At 33.9% G+C, this 22325-nt stretch overlaps 1 protein-coding gene across 1 annotated transcript in view; it reads right to left on the bottom strand.

The window, feature by feature from the left end:
• LOC123318264 (discoidin domain-containing receptor 2-like) overlaps positions 1-22325 on the bottom strand; it is a 70018-nt gene that overhangs the window by 27692 nt on the left and 20001 nt on the right. The window contains exons 3-4 of the mRNA XM_044904883.1: positions 7657-7742; positions 7458-7563 (exon numbers count right to left, since the gene is read on the bottom strand). Coding sequence (XP_044760818.1) covers positions 7458-7563; positions 7657-7723 — 173 coding nt within the window. The 5' untranslated portion in view covers positions 7724-7742. The remainder of the gene's footprint in view (positions 1-7457; positions 7564-7656; positions 7743-22325) is intronic.

The following is a 22325-nucleotide window of genomic DNA, read 5'->3' as shown; positions in this document are numbered from 1 at the left end:
ACTAAAAACGTTGCCAGGACGAACTGTACAGGATGGTCAAAACTCGTTGTCCACTGATGGGATCTCGAAAACTATACGGCTAGAAGAAAACGGACGACACATTGTCGAGCTCTTTTTTCCTGACTATTCCAAATGACAAATTTCCGAGCTCTTTTTCAGATAATCAGAGAATGGTGAAAAACGTAGCCTCCTGCGATTCTTCGTTTTTGAGTTATTACCAAAAAATGAGATTTTGACGATTTTGGAAAAGTTCTCATAACTTTTTTGTCCTTTAAGTTACAGATCTGAAACTTGGACCTTCTACACTTTTTTACGTAGAATCCACTGACGATCTCAAAATATTTTCTCATTTCGAATCATTAGGCGAACTTTCGTTTTTTTATATGCAAACTTTTATTGAATTTGTTATATTTGAATTGGAAAAAAATCTTTAGTCAGTAGATTCCACGTATAAAAGTGCCAAAGAAGGTTCGAGTTTCAGATCTGTAACTTCAAAAACAATAAAGTTTTGAGATCTTTTCGAACTCGTCAAAATCTCATTTTTTGGTGATAACTCAAATACGAAGATTCGTAGGAGGCTACGGTTTTTACCCTTCTTTGTTTCTCTGAAAAAGATCTCGGAAATGTGTCATCCGTTTTCTTCTAGCTCTTATGGTTCTCGAGATCTCCTCAGTCGACAACGAATTTTGCCCAGCCTGTATTTCCAACGGAGCTTAAAAACAACTTCCCCCTCAACAAAATTACCGAAATGTACGACCGCCATTTAATCTCGAATTTCAGTTGCGACGTTCAAAATATTCGTAATAAACTGGGCGTATTAATTAAAGCGAAATAACAAATGCCGTCATATTAAATCATGACAAATTTGTCATTTTCAATTTATAACCACCCCACCCTGCAGCGCTCCGCGCGTTCGGGAAAAGCCTCCCTATTCTATCTTCTCAGTTGGTGCTCTTATTATGCAGAAAAATTCTGATCATTTTTCATCCAGCTAATATTAAAACGAATTTACTACCCTTCTTCATCCTGAAATGGATTGTAAGGAAACGATAAAACACGTGTTTATTTTTTTCTTCTTGATGAATTTTGGGGGAATTCTCGATGATCGTTTATCAACTGGTGCAGACAGCATGGAAACAATTTTTTATCCTGTTGAAATTCGGAATTCTGCGTTCGCGGCTGATTGTATTTCAGCATGCAATCTGTGGAGTTGATATTGACGAAATTAGGTAGTTGTTGTTATGAATATGATTCCGTGACTGTTCATTAAATCCTGGTTTGTCGTTTTGGTGATGTTCAGACTATATGCTTAACATAGGAAATTACATTGATCGTTTTGCCCTGATTATGTCAATAAATTTGACGAAATGTTGTCTACCTGAGGGAGTATAATATTTTTCCTGAAAATTTATCCTCCTCATATCCTCATACCACAAGAATCTTTTTTTTTGAAAATTTTTGCAGGCCTGTAAAGAAGATACAAAGACCTTGCTGAAAAAGTACCACATGACTCACTTTCTCTATTCAGAAAATTTAGAGGGTTGATGGGGATAACATAGGGTGAAACAAAAATCCTTCAAAAATGCATAAGAATTTGGTGAAAGTGAAACAAAAATTGACCTTTTTCAGGATTATGTTGCCAAGTAGATACCTATTTTTTTTCTGAGAAAATGAATTTGTTACATATTTTTGACGCGCACTGTATAAAGTCGAAAATAATTTCAGCTTATTCGCTAATAAGAATCGATTCTGTTGTCTCATCCTGTATAATATAAAATAACTCATACGCTTTATAGTAACAAGACCTCTCGAAGTTCATTGATGAAAATGATACACTGAATTCCAATAAATTATACAGTGGAGATATGTATTCTGATCTAAATGAGGGAGCAGGTAGCATTCTCTCAAATCTATAAATCAATCCGAAATGATATTCAAACTATTTCCAAATGATTCGAGTAGAATAGTCACAATATGAACATCTATTTGTTTTTGAGCACCGTATAGGCGCCGATTGATTAAATCTAAAAGGAAAAACATGGTAATTTTTCAATAGAACCTGATTAATATTCATTGGAAAGGTATTTTTTCAATTAACGAACGCTTCTCCTTTTAAATTTATAGTTTCGTTGACTAGAGTGGTTAATAATTAGTTAATATGGGAATTTCAATTAGGGTATTTCTCGGGTCTTCAATAAACATTCTCTTATTTATTTATACATATATTTATAGGCCAATCTGTTAAGAGAAACCATTAATTTAAAAAAAAATTTCAAGAAGCAAATAGTCGTCCCACCATATGAATTCCAATTAGATTTACGGTTCTTGTTCTGTAGGTACAAGTTGTAACAAAATTTATTTTATAGTAACAAAATTTATTGCACTCTGAGGTGGATGCAACTTTTTGAATTATTATTTAAAAGAATGGAATTTCGGATTCAAGCACGTAGACAGAAAATCTTCAAAGATTTTGCTTTTCGAAACATGTAAATGGAAATGAAATTTGAAAAATCATGTTTGCGAAACTCATGCAGATGGTCTGTATAGAATCAAATAAATTGCTTCTAAAGTGTGCAAAAAAATCCACAAAATCAATATCTCTGTTATTCACTACTTTGTAGAAAAATGCTCGAAAAGGTCACTATTAATTAACGCAACTTCATATTTGAGGAGTTGTGCCAGATATGTTGTTTCACCGCAATGACTTATTAGATTTTTATGGAGATCAAAATTTGGTGCTGAAAATTTGAATGTTGTGGTTGTCGACAAGGACTTTCTGCCTAAAATATCTTCAGACCTCTGCAACTTCACGTTATACAGGAAACAGATTATTTCTTTGTTATATAAAATAGCACACCAAGTATATGATTGCATCGTTAGATAGCTTCCAGAGTAAGCCATATCTTGGGTAACAACACAACGGTTTGTGAGATTTTGAGCATTTTTTTTTTAAATCGTCAATAACGAAGATAGGTATGAATTTTGTGCGTTATAAAACTTTGGTATAACTGAAATTGGAAAATGCAAGTGAATTTTTTCAAGATCACGCCGAAGGAAAAAACTGTACAGGAATTCAGCCAAATGATTTTCCATATGAAAGAATGGGGAGTCAGAGAGAGTTGAACCCCTTTTCAGTCTGAAGCCACTTGAGTTGTATCTGTAAATGGTAGCAACTCATTTTTTTGCGTGAAGATACATGCCCAAATGGGATGATAATGGGATAGATAATGAAAGAGTGATGATGAGATGAACATTTGGAGTACATCAATTCCTTTTTTAGGAACCGAAAATTGGCTCATGTCTCCCTAACCCATGGGAGAGTTGAACAGGGGCGAGAGAGACTTGACCATAAGTTTGTTTATCAGGAGAAATCTTGAAAGAAAACAATTTCTAATGACCAACGATATTCTATGTCGAGATTTTCATCATCAGATGTATCAGTGTATGAAATACATATTTTCTATTTCAGAGTCACTCTCACCTATTTGCGAGATGTTTTTTACTTTTTTGAACCTTTGTATATTTTATAATTATTTCTATTATTCAATTTTCTTTTTTTGAAGCAAACTATTATCTAAGTTCAGTGCGGGATACTTGGACCACAGATAATGTCTCCCGACCATAGCATGGGTCAAGCCTCACGCACTCCCTTTTACTCTATTTAGCAGATGATTTCTTGGAACTTTTACAACTATTATTAAAAAGGCTCATCGTTTGTAAAACAATATTAATCAATGAAAGCAATAAAACTAAATAAGACCACGCATCTATTGAACTTTTCAGAAAGTTTAACAAACAAAAATTATTCAATTTTTTATTTCCTAACAACAAGATCCCGTTCAACCTCCTCACTACCGAACTTTTCTGATGGCGGCCAAAATGGAGGCGCAACTAGTTGTTCCTTGTTACGAGTATGTTTCAAGCTATTTACGATACCGGTAGCGCGAAATTTGAATTGAAATATTTGAGGTGGTTCAAGTCTCCCGGACACCCCCTACATTTTTTCAGTGAACAAATTTCACTCATTTCGAAAATTGTGAAGTGAATGAACTGCGGCGTTAATAAAAAAACGGAAGTTCTATTAAATTCGCAGATTTTCACATGTTCAGGTTAAACCACGCATCAAATTAGAAGGTGCTAAGCCTTCCTATTAAAAGTAGATACAAATCGATCATAAATAACTGTGAAGTTTCAAATTACTAACAGTTCGAGAGACATCAAACAAATTTAACTCAGCAGGCCATACTTTGCATGTCAGAAACTTCCTTCGAAGTGACAGATCATATTCCAAATGAGCGTTTAAAATATCATTTCAATATTTTTTCTCATAACATCCTTTCCGTTCCTCGCAATAGAGCTCAGGTGGTAAGACGGCATAACACGTAAGGCAGGATGTCCGTTGGCAGGCCTTAGCTACTACTTGGAAGTATAGAGGTGGAACTAGATTCCCCAGTTTCAGCAGCTGCGTTTTATGTTTTCGGGTTCGGTTTCATCTTTCGCCCTGTCATTTGTATCTTTGCCGTTTTCTTCTTCTGGGGAGGCGGATTGCCCCAACAACCGCAACTTAATTATGTTGCAATTTGGTACCTTTTTCTCGACAGCCCTTGTAATGTATATGATTTACTAGCCACCTGCTTGTAACGAAATGTTATAATTGGATATTTGACTCGGTATTTCCGAAAAGTGGTGATAAGTTCTTATCTGAGTGGGATAGTTATTTTTCTATTGACGTTAATTTAGATTTATTATGTGATAAATAACAATATTCGATGAGTTAATATTCGGTTATCTAGGAAAAAACTACTGTATCTGAATATGATGAGAATTTATCCTCATTCCTCAACCCACCGCTTTAATATCAACTCAAGAAGAGTACGAGGTAAGATACTAAATCAAACTCAGCAAAAAAAAATTAACAGAATGAGACTTACACAAGGGGAATTGGTCACTCGATTAGAAATGTCATCGCTGAGGACGATAGAACATTAAAAAATAATTGCTCTCTGTCTAATGAAATCATGTTTAAAACAGCTTATTAAGGGTGTCACAACTGTATTATGATTCTTCATTTTCATGAAAATTCAATTGTCTTATTGAATAGATTATATGAATTTAATTCAAGATATTTGGAATTCAAAAAAAGTAGGGGAGACCGGGGTTGGTTGTGCCAATTTTAAAGTATAATTATTTGTACATCTCGACAAAAAAACTCAAGGCTCTAAAACGCATATTTATTTAGTTTAAACATATATCTGTAGAAAAAAATAGAAACGAACTAATTGAAAGCAATACAAACATGGCTACTGAGAATTAAAAAAAAAACTCTAAATGTCACAACCTGCCCCGACATGGGGCTGGTTGTGACGCTTATGGGGTTGGTTGTGACGCCCCTACATATCGTCATCGGAATTGCAGTGATTGCATACAAAATATGGTTTTTTATCCGGGCATTCTTCATGAGCCCATCTAGAGCAACTGGTGCACTGCAGCCATTTTTCTTTAGGTCGAGAGATGGAAAAAGGTTCGTGGTTCGTGACAAATTAAACAGAAAGTTTCCCCTTCATCTTCCGAACCGCTATTAGCTTAAATGGTCTTAGCTTTAGCTTTACCTTTACCCTTGCATATATTTCTCTTGACACCGGTTTCCTTTGTTTTTTTTTTTGTTCTTTCAAATCTTTCATCTTTTGTTTTTCTTCTAATTCCTTCTTATTTGGAGTATCTGTCCATATAGCCGATCTACCAGGTTTTTGCCCTTTTCTTTTAACTAGACGTTTACCAGCCTTTGGTGTTGGTCTCAAATCTTCTGGAGAAAAATATGTTGTGATGCCAGAAGGTCCTGGTGAATTTTCAAGTTCTAAGTCTGGAAAGGAAAGGGAATATGTCTTAGATGGTGAATTTTTGGGGGTGCTTGGGGCCTCAATGTGGTTGGTTTTACTATTGGGCTGTGTTTTTGGAATGTCACAACCAACCCCAAAGCACATTTCTGCTTTGTTATCTTATTTCCAACATTATTTCTATGAATGGCCAAATAATTTTATATATGTGAGAAAGAGCATACCTGAATTAGTATTTTAACGCCACAATACTTGTTTCAGCTGTTACATTAGTCACTTCACACAACAATATTTGGCGTCACTTTTATTTCCTAAAGCACCTCGAAAATACATAAATCATCCAAACACACGCGGTACGTTAGCGATCAAAGCCACCGTCAGGCGCAATACGTAATAGCTATAGCTGGCTCTATTGGAATAATCGCGACGCGACTGATATCTATTAATTGAGCGCAAAAGGCTCTGTCACAACCAGCCCCCGTCACAACCAACCCCGGTCTCCCCTACTAAATTTTGTTTTGTGATCTTTCAGCTACATAAATATAAAAGAAGAATATAAGTAATAAACAAGTCATTTGAAAAAAATGAAATAAAAAATTTTATTCATAAGAAATATTCATTATATACAGACTAGATTACTCTAATTCTAATTACTTTACAAAAAAGAGTTTCAAATAAAACTTTCCTCTTTTTAAGTAGAGCATCTATTAAAATTATTTAGAATTATACAAAGTGTTTTGTTTCTTTTTTAAAGCTATCAACTTCGTTATTTTAAATGGAACATCTTATATATTTTTACATTTTTGAATTCCTTGTTAAATTTGAATATTAGTTTGATAACACGACTATGTTCGAATTCTCAACGGTTTTCGATAAAAATGACTTTTTATTAATATTTTGACAGTTTGAGGTAATTACATAGAGAACTGTGGCTCTGTCCCTATTCTATTTAATTGATTCAAATTTGGACTGTGTCTAGTCAATAAATGATACACTAAAAATTTTCTTTGTAAATAACCAAATTATATACAGGGTCCACGAAAACGTAGATCCATTATCAAAACAGAAATTCATTAAAATCCTCATTTTTTCAATGGCAAACCATTTTTTTTTCTGTTCATTATTTGAAGATTTTTTGTTGGCTTCTAGTTGTTTCAAATGATTAACAAAAAATATGGGTCGTTAGGGGTTAGGAGATGCTCTACTTAAAAATAGGAACGTTTTATTTGAAACTCTTTTTTGTCAAGTTAATAGAATTTGATAAATCGACCGCTGCCCCATGGCGCGGACACCCTGTATAAATATAGGTTACGTATGCGAAACCGGTCATCATGCTTGAGTAAAATACTATTAGGAATCTGAATTTCATTCAATCCCTAAAATATTCATTAGTCTCTTTGTATGTTCGTGCCAAGAAAACATTTTGGATTATTGTTTAGTTGATTTTCTATGGTCATAAAAATGAAATATATATTTTGATCTTCTCAGCTTATTTGTGTTTACGAAACTAATTCAACTATCATGAAAAACATGAAAAGCAAAGGATGAAATAAATCTTCTACGACTTCTACGTTTTTCTTCTTGTTCTCGGTGAAAATAAATAGCTTTACATTATTTACTCACCTTCCATGATGTGGTCCGACGTTTTCGTGGTCGAAGGAAGAACTGGCAGTAATGTACTCGTCCTTAATCATGCCATTCTCCATGCCAAGGGGTGTGAGACATTGTGCTACAAAAATAATGAGAGATGCCATCATTCCGAGAAACGAAAGTTAATGAGAAAATTATGCCAACATTTACTGCCAATGTTATTCATACTTACAAGGATCAAGCTCGTGAGTTGCAACCGCCAGAGAGAACAAAATTGCTGCCACCAGATGTTTCTTCATCGTCCCGAGAATATCTCATCTGTAAAAATAGAATACTCCTTATTGATCTTCCGAGTAACTAGTATCAAGCTTCTAACTTCAAAGAGAGCAATTTTCATCGTAAATCGGGTTGTGTGGAATCCGAATGAAATGTTTCACTGAGTTTTGCAATATTATTTATTTATTTCGATTTGTTATCTTGTGCACTAGGATTATTTGTTCAACATTCTTGTTGTTCTGATGTGAAGATTCATCATTAATGATTTTATTAATGCGCCTTTTCGAAATATATGCTGAGATTCTATTCAAGTTAAACAGCTATCGATGAAAACGTGTGTATCAAATGAAAGTTTATATCAACACAGTTGAAAAATAGATCAACTTTGCTACACAACTGTGTTTGTGTCAAAACGCTGGACATTCTTTACTAGGCTTCATTACTTTCCAAGTTTTAGAAATATTTCAACCTTCACTGAATCAAAATTGAAAGACGCTATCCTCCAACTCAAGAGCCTGAGGATATGTCATTACTTCAAACTAAACTTATAGATCTAAATCTAATTAAGTGTTCTATACTTTGTATGAACACAAATTTAGACTGTTCATGAGCCAAAAGCCTTACGAGGATGTATTGATATCTAGTTAGCCTAGACCATTTCCATGAATAACAAAAATATTGCGTTACCATAGCAGCGAACAATAACTCATAAGAAGTGTCCACCGAAATTGTGAAAATCGAAAAATTGGAGTACCGAGCCATCATGAAGTACCTGTATTTAAAAGGGTTAAGAGATGAGCAGATTTACGAAGATATTCTTAATACCCTTGGTGATCAATGTCCTTCGTATGCGACCGTGAAAAATTGAACTGCAAGCTTCATAAGAGGTAAATTTTCCATTGAATATGATGACCGATCGGAAAGGCCAGTTTTTGTGTCAGTCCCCGAAAATATCGATGCAGTTCATGACATGATTTTATCAGACCGTCGAATTGGGCTAAAACGGATATCTGAAGCACTGAATATTTCATACGAATGCGTTCATCATATAGTTCACGTCAATTTGGACATGAGAAAAATTGCTGCAAAATGGATCCCCAAATGTTGACAAAAAGCGTGCAAGAATAGAAGCATCGTGTTCGATCTGTGCTCGATTTGAAAACGATGTAGACTTCTTAAACCGAATTGTTACTGTGGATGAAACTTGGGTACATTTCTACGATCCAGAAACAAAGCAACAATCGATGGAATGGCGACACTCTGGTTCTCCAAGACCTAAGAAGTTTAGTGTCAAAAAATCTGCTGGAAAAGTTCTTCCTTCAGTTTTTTGTGATTTCCATGGAGTAATCAAGTCATGTAAGTAATCTTTTTTGGATAAGGGTAGAACAATAACCGAAGATTACTATTCGACATTACTGACCAATCTACGGAAAAAAATTAAAGAGAAAAGACGGAAGGCTACCCAAAGGTGTTTTGTATTTGCAGGACAACGCCCCTGCACACAAATCTCATGTTGCCATGCAAAAAATTCGTGATTTAGGGTTTGAATCACTTCCTTCAACGAGGAGGTAATTAAAGCTTTGGAGGTCCAATCAAGAGGAGAATATATTGAGTAATAAAATATTTTGACATTGAATTTTTCAGTTTCATCATTCTGATAGTATTTTCATATTTTGAAGTAAGTCTTTCATATTTATTTAACGTTTTCTTGAAATTGCAAATTACTGCTAGCTTCAGTGGCTGCAGTTAAACTTTTCTGCCAAGCTTGATCAGAAATTGGTTCTCCCAGTTGCTGGGATTTCCATGTCATCATTGTTCTACATAATTTTTCAGAAATCAATGAAAAAAAAATATCTGAATTATTTTTTATTTTCTTTATACATAAAGAGATTGGAAATAACTCATGTCTTCTATTTTGTTTTACTGAGATGGATACCATTGCTTGACGTGATGGGGGGTTATATTTCCCATGTTTAACCGACGCTCTGTGTTACATATTGATAACATGCTCTTCCGCGTGTTTGAACACGACCGTGTAAAGTGCAGCAACTTCAAATTCAGTGAATGGTTTTTGTCGATAAGGGTGCCTTATCGTGAACCGAAGTGGCCTTATTCCATTATGGAGGTGAATGAAGTGTAACATAGCTAATTAATGCAGGAAGTTCACCTCTCATCCGCAGTTGCATATGGTGAGAAATTTTGTAGGCTTCTAGCGAAATTAGAAATTGTTGAATGAGCCACAAATGAAATTGCGTTTCACAATTTATAAGGACACGTATAAAAGATCGAAATAGTCCGTTAATACCACACACTGTCATATAATAGAAATGCTTATTCTTTTTTTTGTGCTTTCGATAAAATTCGACAATCATGTGAATCAATTATGAACAGTAATATGGTAATAGTTGCTGAATTACCAAAAAAAAAATATTGACGTTGGATAGTACGAGTCCATACATTTATGATATGTACTTCCTTAGTATATGGAAATGAGACAAAAAAATAGAAAAAGAAGATTGCTTCATTTTCAGCACTTCTAAATGAAATGTAATAGAAAACGAAGCAAATTTTCTTATTTCTAGAAAGTATTTTCTTGTTTTTCAAACTAAGTTTATATAGTTTAGAATCAGAGAAACTTTTTTTTTCGTATTGAAAATTTTCTCACCAATAGGTAAAGAAATCAACACGGAATGTTCTCATGAGACTTGGTAATCTTGTTCATTCAGATTAGTTGGAATTGACAAAATTACACATTTCCTGTCGAAATCGTGCTGAGAAAATGGAACAGCTGAATTCAAGCAAAATGTTGTGAGGAACATCAAAAATGGTAACAGACAATCGAGTTTTATTCGCTTACATTTGAAAAATGCATATTTTATTGTGTTCCGGAGAAAAAGTCGAATAAATCAATACTTGAAAAGTATTGAAAAGAAATATTGGTAAATTCAATTAAGTCAATTAAATTCCCTTCTGGATTCATAATTGAATAACTATACACGGGTTTCTTTTCAACAACAGTTAACGGTAGAATCGATTATACACAGTGACTACCACTTATTGATGAATAACTGAAAAAATAATTATAGTTCAGAAATACAATGACATGTCTTTTGTGGCAAATTGAATCGATTCTTTATTTTTCAGAAGTGGTCAATTAGTTGCATCGTGAGGATGTCGATAATTCGACAATAGAAGAATAGAAGCCATTCACTGACGATGGATGACTGTTAACTTAAATACATGAGATACACTAACAGATGTTGAGTTTTTCAGATGGTTCTAAAAGGTTATTTAAAAAAATGAGAATCTTGGGTGGGATCTTGATCATTGAAACTACAGGTCGATCACATTCTGAAATTTACGTTAGTAAATTAAAATTAAAACTGTCAATTCGATATTAGATATACTCCTCGAAGAAGGACAAGTTTGAAGTGGTGAAAACCCATTGTTAAATATACGAGAGTACGAAGGATAAGAAGCTTTTTTCAGCAGTCGTTTTCCACTCGTAATAAATACTTAATACCTGATAATTTCCAGTGAATTATTGAATGAGGTTTCGAATTCTACAAGGTAATTTTTAAAAATATGAAATTGGTTGCTAATAGAATATGAATGGAATTTTTCATTCAAATTATACATCATTATCTGAAAAGAGACTATGTACTCTGTACTCTACCACTGTAATTCTCATAATCTTAGGTCTTGTTCTCATGAATAAAGGCTACCACTAATCAATTGTTAAAAAAAATTACCACGTATACAGGGTGTTTCCAAATTAGACGTGAATCTTGGAGGAGGTGTTAGTATCACTCATTTGCTGTGGTTTGAGCCATATTTATTGATAACCAAGAATCAACAGATTCCGAGATATTTGAATTCTTGTGTTTTTCAAAAAATTTCTCACCTTACCTCATTTTTCGTCAACTTTTTCTACGTTCTACGTTCGATTATAATTTTGGATTATTTTCATCAGAAACAGATATGGTACGTATGAAAACAGCAAAAATTTCCTGTATTAGATGTTGAGAAAGAATTAATATGATTTGAAATTAGGTACTTGAAAAAAAAAATTTATTTCTAATATCAATTCGCCTGAAATTTGAAAAATTGTATACTTTGGCTGAAAGCAACTCTGCTTAAAAGATCCACAGATGTATAGTGGTCACAGATTTAGCTAGTTATTCTGAAGGCAATTTTGTTTTTCCAGGAGTGGATAAGCTCATTATGAAAAATTTCTGTACCGAATAGGAATAAATGGTATGGGAAAAAGTGTTTCTTTTGACCTCAAGAATTTACTGTTAAAATAATTGTACGAGTCAAAGACTCACCCTGGATATGGACCTTATTTTCCTCATTTATCAATACATATCTCATTTCACATGAACACAGAAATCAGTACCGAGCAGTTCATCCAACATTTTTTATGTGTGTAACATGGATCGTAGAGATAATAAGAAGAATTAGTTAAAAATAATAAATTCTTCATCGTATTTCATACGATATTTTGCCTCAAAAAATGCATCTATCGAAAATATTATGTTCGAGCATTGATGCATCCTGCATTTATCAGTGTAACTAATATAGATAAGCTGAAAGATCTGAGGAAAAACTACAGCCCTTATTTTCATTCTTTCTTAAAGTTTCAAACAATACCATATGTCTTCTTCGAATAAATCACAATTGTATTAGAAATAAAGTGTACACTTTCGACAATACAAGAGCACTAGTTTCAGTTCATTTCATCTAATAAGGCGCCCTTTCCTCCAACAAACCGAAAAAAGAAATAACGTAAAGTTCAATAAAAGTTTAGGAGGCATTTTATCAATGTTAACTGAACGTAATTACAATCTGGTGCCGATTCCAGCAAATGGAGAGGAGGAAAGAGGAATTATTGAAGCACTATAACGTTATCGAGACCTCGCCTTGTATTGGCAAGCTCCTGAAATAAAGTTAAAACGAAATTGGAACGGACGAATCTGTTTTGGAAGTTACAGGGCTGCTGCTTCACAACCGACCATCAATTATGAGAACGGGCATTTCGGGGAGATCTTCGGAACGGATAGGAAACTGGAGAAAGAGTGAGCTTATTGTAAACAAACAGCCACTCGAACAACCTAAATAAAACAAACACGACGTGAACCGTAACAGACACTAAACAGTCTCACAGCATCAGCACGGGAATATATCACTTGGGCACAGGAAATCGAAAATAATAAAGTTAAACCAAGATAACAAAGGATGTGTTTTTTCCTGCGGAAAGACTACCGTTTTAAGACCTGTTGACGCACAAGATTACCGCCTGATTTGTGGGAGAGGGTTTAGGTTACTTTGGTCCCAAGCCTTCCAGATAACACAGGAAGAAATGGCACACCTTTATGGCATTTTTACAGGGGACGTGAGCAATACGTTGTTATTTGGAGAGCTTTGAACAGTAAGTACCTACGTATTTCCGATACAGAGGAGGAATAACTACACTGGACCTGGACCACACCATAATATAGGTCAGCCCATTGTTTTCATAAAACTAATACTTCTTTATACAAAATGCCTTTTACTTCCACTTTTTATGGGCAAAGTAAACCCTTTCATGATAGCAGATTTTGTCAGGTCAACAATTATGAAATGTTAACCTCGAAGTAGTTAATTTATTTATGCAAGGTGTCCCAAAGTGGTCAATATCTATATATGTTGGGGAAAATTGAAGTAAAAATTTCAAATAATGTTTCTGCACGTAACTATAAGCTACATTCATTTAATATCGTACTTAAATTATGAAATGAATATTCGATGAAAATCCATAATTGACTCCAGATTATACGAACTTCAGGGGGGCGAAGATAGCCTGAAGATGCTATTGTGATAGCTAAACACGTGTTGTAGTTTAAAAATTCATTTTGTGAAAATCGTATAATCTGTTTTAAGTTCAAAAAACATATTCCATGAAATTCTTTCTTATCAGACCATTAATACTGGGTATACTTGGTATACCTACATATTTCGTGGAAAAAGATGGGGTCAAATATATCCCTTCTGAGATATGATGTGTCAACAATGGGTGTTTTGTTAACTTTTCCATTGATGAATTTGAAAGGCAAAGAGATATATCTCTAAAATGCTCGATATTATGTAATTTATCTTTTTCTCGATCTTTCACATAGACATAGAAACATGGACTGAGCAATACTAGCATGAAATTTTATATTTTATAGAAAAGGGGAAATGATCGTCTGCAAATAACTGTCTCTTTTCTTTGACATAGAGATGAGTGCGTAGTGCGGACCAATCAAAATTCTAGAAAAAAAAAACTAGCATGAAAGAGAGAGAAAGAAGTTTCTCTCTGTCACTTTTTTGACCGTATTTCATGCATAGATAGAAAGTAAGGCACAGTCCATGTCTCTATGTCTGTATGATCTTTCATAATTAAAAAAAAATAGGGTTATTCGAATAGTGATTGTAACGTGATTGAATTATGTTTTCGCTGATGAAATTAGAGGGCAAGAGATATTTACTCATATTCTGTTGAAATTCTCTATGTATTTATAGTTTTTCATGTCAATATGTAAATACTAATACAGGGTGAGTCTTCGACTCGTACAAATATTTTAACAGTAGATTCTTTTACTTTATTATTTTTTCCGAATCGGCTCTGATGAAAAGGTTTAGTCATTTAAAGTTTTCATAATGAGCTGTGTCACCCCTGGAAAAACAAAATTACATTCAGAATAATTATACTCCATTCACATTTATTTTAGCAGTCGGTTGGCCATGAAATAACTTTCTCAAGTTCTTGTAACTAGAACGGTCGAGTAAGGTTGGCACTCATAAAATGTCGTTAATGTCACAACGCCGTTGCCACAGCTAATATTAATTTCTATTACGAAAATGCCGAAAGTGATTGAAAAAACACACAGGGTTTCAGGAAGTGCTATTAAGAATTCAGGTCCGCTCATTCAAATAGTTATACCCTGATATTCTAAAATCCACAATAAGTCAGACGGTAGCGAACATATTCAATGTAAGAGAATTTATATAATGTTTCATCTGAATCTAAACGACTTATATTTCAACTGAATATTTCCACAATCAGACAGATTGTGAATGAAGAGGATGACAAAGAATTTCCTTCTATTGGGAGACTCAAAAAAGTGGTGGCATTTGAGAATTTTATGTTTGTGTGAATTAATGCGAAAAGTTTACTACAGGATTTTCGATGAATGTCATCGTAGAATAAGTTCCCGAAAATTAATTTTTCTATTTTTCATTTGATTTGTCCAATACATTGTAAATGTCTTAAGGTACCAATAAATACCTAATTATTATTATTATATCAATGTATCAAGATGAACAGCCACAAATACGCGCCAGTTGTCCTGTTAAATGTTTATTCATGTGAAATTTTTGTTCAAAGGTGAAGTTCATCTTGACTTGAAACTTCCTTTAATTCCTTTTACTTATAATGATGCAAGATGATTTTTGTTGAAGAATTTAACATTCTTTTATTTATTATTTTATTTATTTATTTATTTAAGTAATACACCATTCCACAGCCTAGGCCAATTATAGAATGGGAGAAATTTACAATAAAAAATGATACGATAATTTAACTTCGTGTACAATTCGTGACTAAGCTAAACAAACAATAAGCACCTTTATAATACCCAAAGCAGAGCATGAGCTGAAAAAAAACTCCATTGGAGAAAAAAGCTCACACTCGCGATAAAAAAAAAAAAAAAAATAAATTTAACCAAGAATGGCCCTTTTTACATCAGATGGATTGCAATGAAATATATCAATAATGTCCTGATGGGACATGTAATCACTACACATTCTATACAGAGGCGAAAAAAGAAGTACATTAGAACGTGGAAAAGGTAGGTAAAATGTGGTCATATTTCGCACGGGTAGTCTAGGAACATGAAAATTTATAAGGGCAAGCAAGTAGGGACAATCAATTACCGAGGATAAAATCTTCATCAGGAACAGAATACCTAAATAAGTACGCCGTCGCTCTAGAGAATTAACTTCAAATCTACTTAAAAGATTTGCATGTGCAGTACCCCTGTTTGGATAAACACCGTCAATTCGAAAACATATATACTTCAAAAATCGCCTCTGTACATTCTCTAAACTATTGACATGCACATCGTATCCCGGGCTCCATATTAAGCATCCATATTCGAGCCTTGACCTCACAAGAGCATTAAACAAAGTGAAAAGTGTCCTGTTATCTTGTAACCACCTTGAGTTTCGCAAAATAAAACCAAGCGTTTGAAATCCTTTTGAAACAATAGATCTCACATGTGGTACAAAACTGAGTCCCTGGTCAAACAGAACTCCAAGGTCCCTATACTCCGCAACCCTACCAAGGACACGGCCGTCAACGTTATACGAAAACTCAATCATTGTTCTTGTAATTATCTGTTAATTCCTTCGGGAGATACCCATTCCCAACAACTGCATCATACGCATTTCATCTTCGGGTTAATATTTTTGAAATCTACAACTGATGTAACGTATTCAAACTTTAGCCAAAGAAGATAACAAACATTAACTCTCCTAAAGCTAGTGCTCATTTTGGTATTATTCTGATCTCTTGTATTTTCCATGCAAATAACATGGATTTGGTATGCCTTCAATCAGTTTGTATAAACTTCAATTATGTTCGTCACAGATTTTCCGAAGACATTCGACATTGTGATAAAAGACGTAATAACAGAAAATTTTACGTAGAACAGAGCGTTCATTTAAAACCCAAAAATGTTTTGACAAGCTTCATAACCCCACATTTTCGTACTATACAGAGTGAAATGAGTCAAATTTCCATGGCCAACCGAGTGCTGAAATAAAAGTGAATGGAGTATACCTAAATCTGTGACATTACACATCGACGGATCTTTTAAAAGATTTGCATTTTGTCAAAGTACCCAATTATTCAAATTTCACACATACTTTTTAACATCAAATTACTCGAAAACATCACACTATACGAAAAAATACGAGGAATACTTTTATTTTACAAAACATTCAAATATTCATTAGATAGCGTCCAACTTAGTTTCAAAAGTGGGGTTCTTTGAGTTTATGGTATTTTTATGCTACGTAATGGTCATAATTAGAAAACAGGAAGACGTGAGTGATATCTTGTGTTCGAAAAAGATTCATCAAATGAATAAAAAACTATATTCCGAAATTAATGTCATTCGATAAAACTGTTTGTGAGATTGAACTAAAAATAACATTTTTTATGCTTTTTCAACAGCCTGTATCTTTCAAACCGAGCCGATTCGGAAAAAATGTCAAAAGAAAAAAGTGTTCCTTTTGACATCAATAATCTACTGTTGAAATATTTATACGAGTCAAAATATCAATTAGAAAAATGTTTTCTAACCTTTAGGGCCTTTTTTTTTAGGAAGGGTTGGGATTAGAGAGCATTTTAGACAAATTTTTTTCGACCAATGCTATGGTAAGATGGGGCACTTTCAGTTCTGATCTCATGTTTCTTCAAGAAATATTAATATTTTCGAACGAAGAATCACCTACCGCATTTCGTAACTACATTTTGAAGAAAATCGAAAACCAAGACAGCCAGAATTTTCTTGGAGTATTCACCTCCTCCTCAAGAAAGACATCTTTTCAACATCCCATTTCAGGGCAGATAAAGCCCGTAATGATTCCCATTGGGAATGACGCCCATAAATCATGGCCAATTCACGTGAAAGTCAACTGCTCGCGTTCAAAAACTGCCGGGAATTCCGGGCCATAAAAGGGCAATTCATTCGGCCATATAAAAATATGGAATAACCTAATTTCGTATTCTGGCGTTCTCGAGGTATCGAATGCCTGAAATGTCGTGTGCTCGGGTCACCGCGCCCCTTTCAGCCTATCACTCGATATCCATCTCACTTGGGAAAGAATGAAATTCAAATATGAAATATTGGAATAATATAATACCCCCGAGGTTTCGGGGATGTTTATAGCCGATAATATTTCACATTTTCCTCACTTTCCTTTCAATTACCGGCATATTTTATGCGGAATTTTCGGCGCATCGGGTTGCCGGGTTTTCGGACGAAATTTAAGTGGATGTGGGTGGAGGACCTGAAGTAGGTGAGGATGGCGAGTTAGTGAAAAATGATCAGGAAATGTCTCGAAGAAAGGGGATTGTGTGGTAAGACAGCCAGTCTGGCGCGCCACTTGTACTATATTATATTTCACATATCACGTAAACTGGCACTGGATTTTGAGACTTATTCGTTGAACAAAATAAAAAAGTTAACCATCGGTTTGAGACTATTTTTCAAGGGCTATGCAAATATGCTATCGGAAATAGTATCGAACATGAGCCTTGATGTTCTGTTCGGAAACTTAACATGTACGAATTAGAATTGCAAGGTGGCGCTGGCAAGCAATAAGAATGAACCATTGAACAATAGATACATTGAACAATGTAACGTGCATTCAAAAAAATTCGACGTCATGTAGGCTATGGAAATTTTCGTGTCTAAACGTGATTCTTAGCTTTTGCTGTACTATTATTTCCCAGGTGACCTGTCGAGATAGAAGTTAGCATTTTGGATTATTTTTGAATTAAAATTATCAGGAAATTATAAAGATGTTTTTCACGGAAGTGTAAAAAGTATTTTATTATTGAATCCTACTTCAAAATTGAGGAGGAAATAGAAGGAGAGTGGAAATATTCTCCATATGTTCCAGCGACATTCCCAATATTGCTGAAAGAATCTTTCGAAAGTACTGTTCTGGGATGCGTTGACGGAACAGGTATGTTCAAGCAAAAAAAGTAGTGGTCGACCAAAGAAGAAAACCTCAGATTCAGCAATAATGAAAATATGATAACAGAAGACAGAAGCTCCACGTTCGGGTTTTATCTGGAGTGGCTGAAGTATCTGTTGGCATATTTTTGCTAATTTTGAATGAAAGACATCAGTTTGTTTTCATAAAGATTGACATGTTATCAGAAAACTGAAAAGATTGATTACCTATCCTTGTAGCATAAAAAAACATTAGAGTTCGGTATGCATAGGTCAATGGCAAAATGTGGGACCTATTTTCTTTTATGGAACTTTAACAGTAGAACGTTGAAGAAGGGGAAAGCATCATGCCTTTTTATAGCTAAATTGAATTTTCATATTAATTGTCCAATAGAATCATTCGGGCAACTGTGTGCGCACTTTTGCTTTTCAAGCCATACCCTGTTTCAAATGTTGAAGCTAGGAACATTAAAACATATTAATAAGATAGAGAATTTTCTAATCTTTAAAAAAAAAACATCAAAAAGCAAACAAACAAAATCGTTTTTTTCTCCGCAAAAAAAAATTTAATAGTGAAAGTACCTACCCAATTTTCCGAATATCACAGATATTCTTTATTTTTGAACATCAAATTACTCGAAAACGGGGCATAAGATATAGGAAAAAATATGAAGAATACTTTTATTTCACGAAATGCTCAAATATTCATTAGATAGCGTCCAACTTAATTTCAATAGTTGGGTTCTTAAAATTGTTGGTATTTTTTTATGGCACGTAATGATCATAATAATAACACTGAAAGACGTGGGTGATATCTTGTGTTCGAAAAAGATTAATCAAATAAATGAAAAACTTTATTCCGAAATTAATGTACTTCGATAAAACCGTTTTTAAGAAGAAATGAAAATAACATACTTAATGGTTTTTCAACAATCTGTATCTTTTAAACCGAGCCGCTTCTGAGAACATGGTATAGGAAGAAAGTGTTTCTTTTGACCTCAAGAACCTACTGATGAAATATTTTTACGACTCAAAGACTCACCCTGTATATTTGTAATTACAAAGCAAGAGAAGATTTTGACGTTATATACAATTATTCAATTCATATACAAATTATCATAATAGATATTTTTTAAACAATATCGTTAAAAAAATTGTACTTGATAGATATTTTATAATTTCTACAAAGGAGAGCAGCAATTTTTCTCCAAGAACAATTTTGTGTTTCTTTTGTTTCAGATGTTAGATAGTTAAACATATTCGTTTCTGATTAATTGTTTTGTTAGATTGATCTCCAAAATCTTCAAATTTCAACAAATTCTTCTTTTTTCACCATGATTTAATCAAAGAAATATGAATGATATTCATGAAGATGGTCCATATATCCTCTGATCTATTTGAAAAAGGCACCAACACAGTGCAACCCTGTCATTAGGTACATCCTCTATCCTTATATTTGTTATTGCTCCACAGCGCCACATGTCCTATTTCAAGTTTTTCGCGCACTCTTTTCGTCTATCTAGTTTGTTCTCCTTCTCGATACTCTCCATAGAAAAATGAATGGCACATTTTCGACCTCGATTTTTAAAAGATGAATAATGACCAAAACCGAATCACTGGGTCTATTTTTTTTTCTCAAGTTCCTTAAGGTTTCAATGATATCGAAAAACAAATGTAACACACTCACTATTTGATGTAGAATTCAGAGTCCAAATTTAAATTTTTCATTTTGAAAATATCTACTTGGATCTTGGTCCCATAATTTATCCCAACCCTGAATAAAATGTCGTTGCCACTAAAAGATCAAAAGTTTTGCGTAGGTACTCCCTCCATGATCTCATAAAAATTTTAATACCGTCTAGTATGAGTAAAGGCTTATTCTTCCTGCTTCTTGACAAACTTTGAACTTTATGCGGGTTATTCCACAACCATCTGAGTGAAGTTTCGGTTACGTCCAAATGGCTTGTATAGTGCAAGGGGAAAAGGCCTGCAGTATGTCCCATCATAAAATATAATACATGAGTACATTACTAGGGTGTAAGCGAGAATGAGAACGTATAAGTCTTCGGGGAAAGGGAGAACCTGACTCATCAGAAAGTCTAACACCGGCCGGACATCGACGCTCATAATAGAAGGAAAGAGGATGGAGTTTAGACTCCAGAGAGCTGCCAACGTAAGTGAGAATAATGCCTACATACTGAGGAACTTTCGGAGGACGAATAATCTATTGCTATAGTGATATTTATGGGATGAGATACCACCAGGTTATTCGACTAGATTTGAATAGCTCTTTTATCATGTTATGTTCAATTAACAGCCGAAAACATGAGGAATAAACAAGTCAAACGGTTCAAGGGAATACGCTAGATTCCCACATATACGGTCGAAATAATCCCATATTTTCTATGAAGTTTATGAAGTCATTCGACATCCAAAGCTACAACCTCGTATACCTATGGTATATGACAAAAAAAATGTGAACACAAACTAATAAATTTCTCCGCCACTAACAATGGTTAACAATTCAATAAGTGAAAAATGTTTCCTTGTTGAAGCCTCGAGAGGAAAAAACTATTTTATTGAGTGGAGATACAGGGTGAGTCTTTGACTCGTACAAATATTTTAACAGTTGATACTTGAGGTCAAAAGAAACACTCTTTTCCTTTACCATTTTTTCCGAATCGGTTCGGATTAAAAGATTATTGGAAAACCATAAAAAATGTTATTTTTAGTTCTCACAAACGGTTTTATCAAATGAAATCACCCACGTCTTTCAGTTTCCTCATTATGCATACTATATGGCTGAAGTACGGGTTTATCATTTGATTTCCTTACCGAATTTCAACTATATAGTCACGAATTATAATTTTTTAAGACTCGAGAAATCAATGGATTTTAACTCCTCTCCCAAGCCTCCCAAATCGATGGGTGACTTGTGACAAGCATATTTTATTTTTTTTAAATTGTGTTTAAATTGCATTGTTTATATCGTAATCAATAGTCTGGGTCATTGAGCATATTTAAACCTTTTTATCAGATAAAAATAGGTCACCATTTTCAAAATATGACAAGTTAAATTTGAAAATGGTTCCAAGTCACCCAAATCTACGGTAATCATTACGTGCCTTAAAAATACCAAAAATTCGAAGAACACAAGTCATAGTTAATCTTATTCCAACACAAGATATGACCCACGTTTTCCAGTTTTCTCATTATGACCATTACGTACCATAAAAATACCAAAAATTCAAAGAACCCAAATCTTGAAACTAAGTTGAACGCTATTTCACGAATATTTGAACGTTTTGTAAAATAAAAGTATTCTTCATATTATCTCGTACAATGCGCCGTTTTCGAGTAATTCGATGTTCAAAAATTAAAAAATATCTGTGAAATTTGAAAAATTGGGTACTTTGGCTGAATACAACTCTGCTTAAGAAATCCACTGAAGTGTAGTGTCACAGATTTAGCTAGTAATTCTGAAGGTAATTTTGTTTTCCAGCAGCGACACAGCTCATAATAAAAACTCAAAATGGCTATATCATTTTATCACGGTCGAATCGAAAAAAAATGAAAAATAATAAGAAAAAAATGGATGTGAAAGATCCCCACTATTTTTGACAAGGAATTTTTTCGAAACTATTCATTCAAATAAAATTTGGTAAAGTTTAATGTCTTCAAGAGTCTTTTTTGAGTCGATCCTACAGCCATAAAATGGTTCAATATTTTTATACTAAACTCCGCATCCCATCTCTAATTAAATTTCATCAGTTTCTCCGAACTTTTGCCACTATCCGTAAAAATTCCACGGATCTCATCAAAATTCCTCAGAGATAATCAACAATGAACCGAACTC

The sequence above is a fragment of the Coccinella septempunctata genome, chromosome 1 (genome assembly GCF_907165205.1).
Source record: "Coccinella septempunctata chromosome 1, icCocSept1.1, whole genome shotgun sequence".
Classification (NCBI taxonomy): domain Eukaryota; kingdom Metazoa; phylum Arthropoda; class Insecta; order Coleoptera; family Coccinellidae; genus Coccinella; species Coccinella septempunctata.
This window is presented reverse-complemented; position numbering and strand designations above follow the sequence as displayed.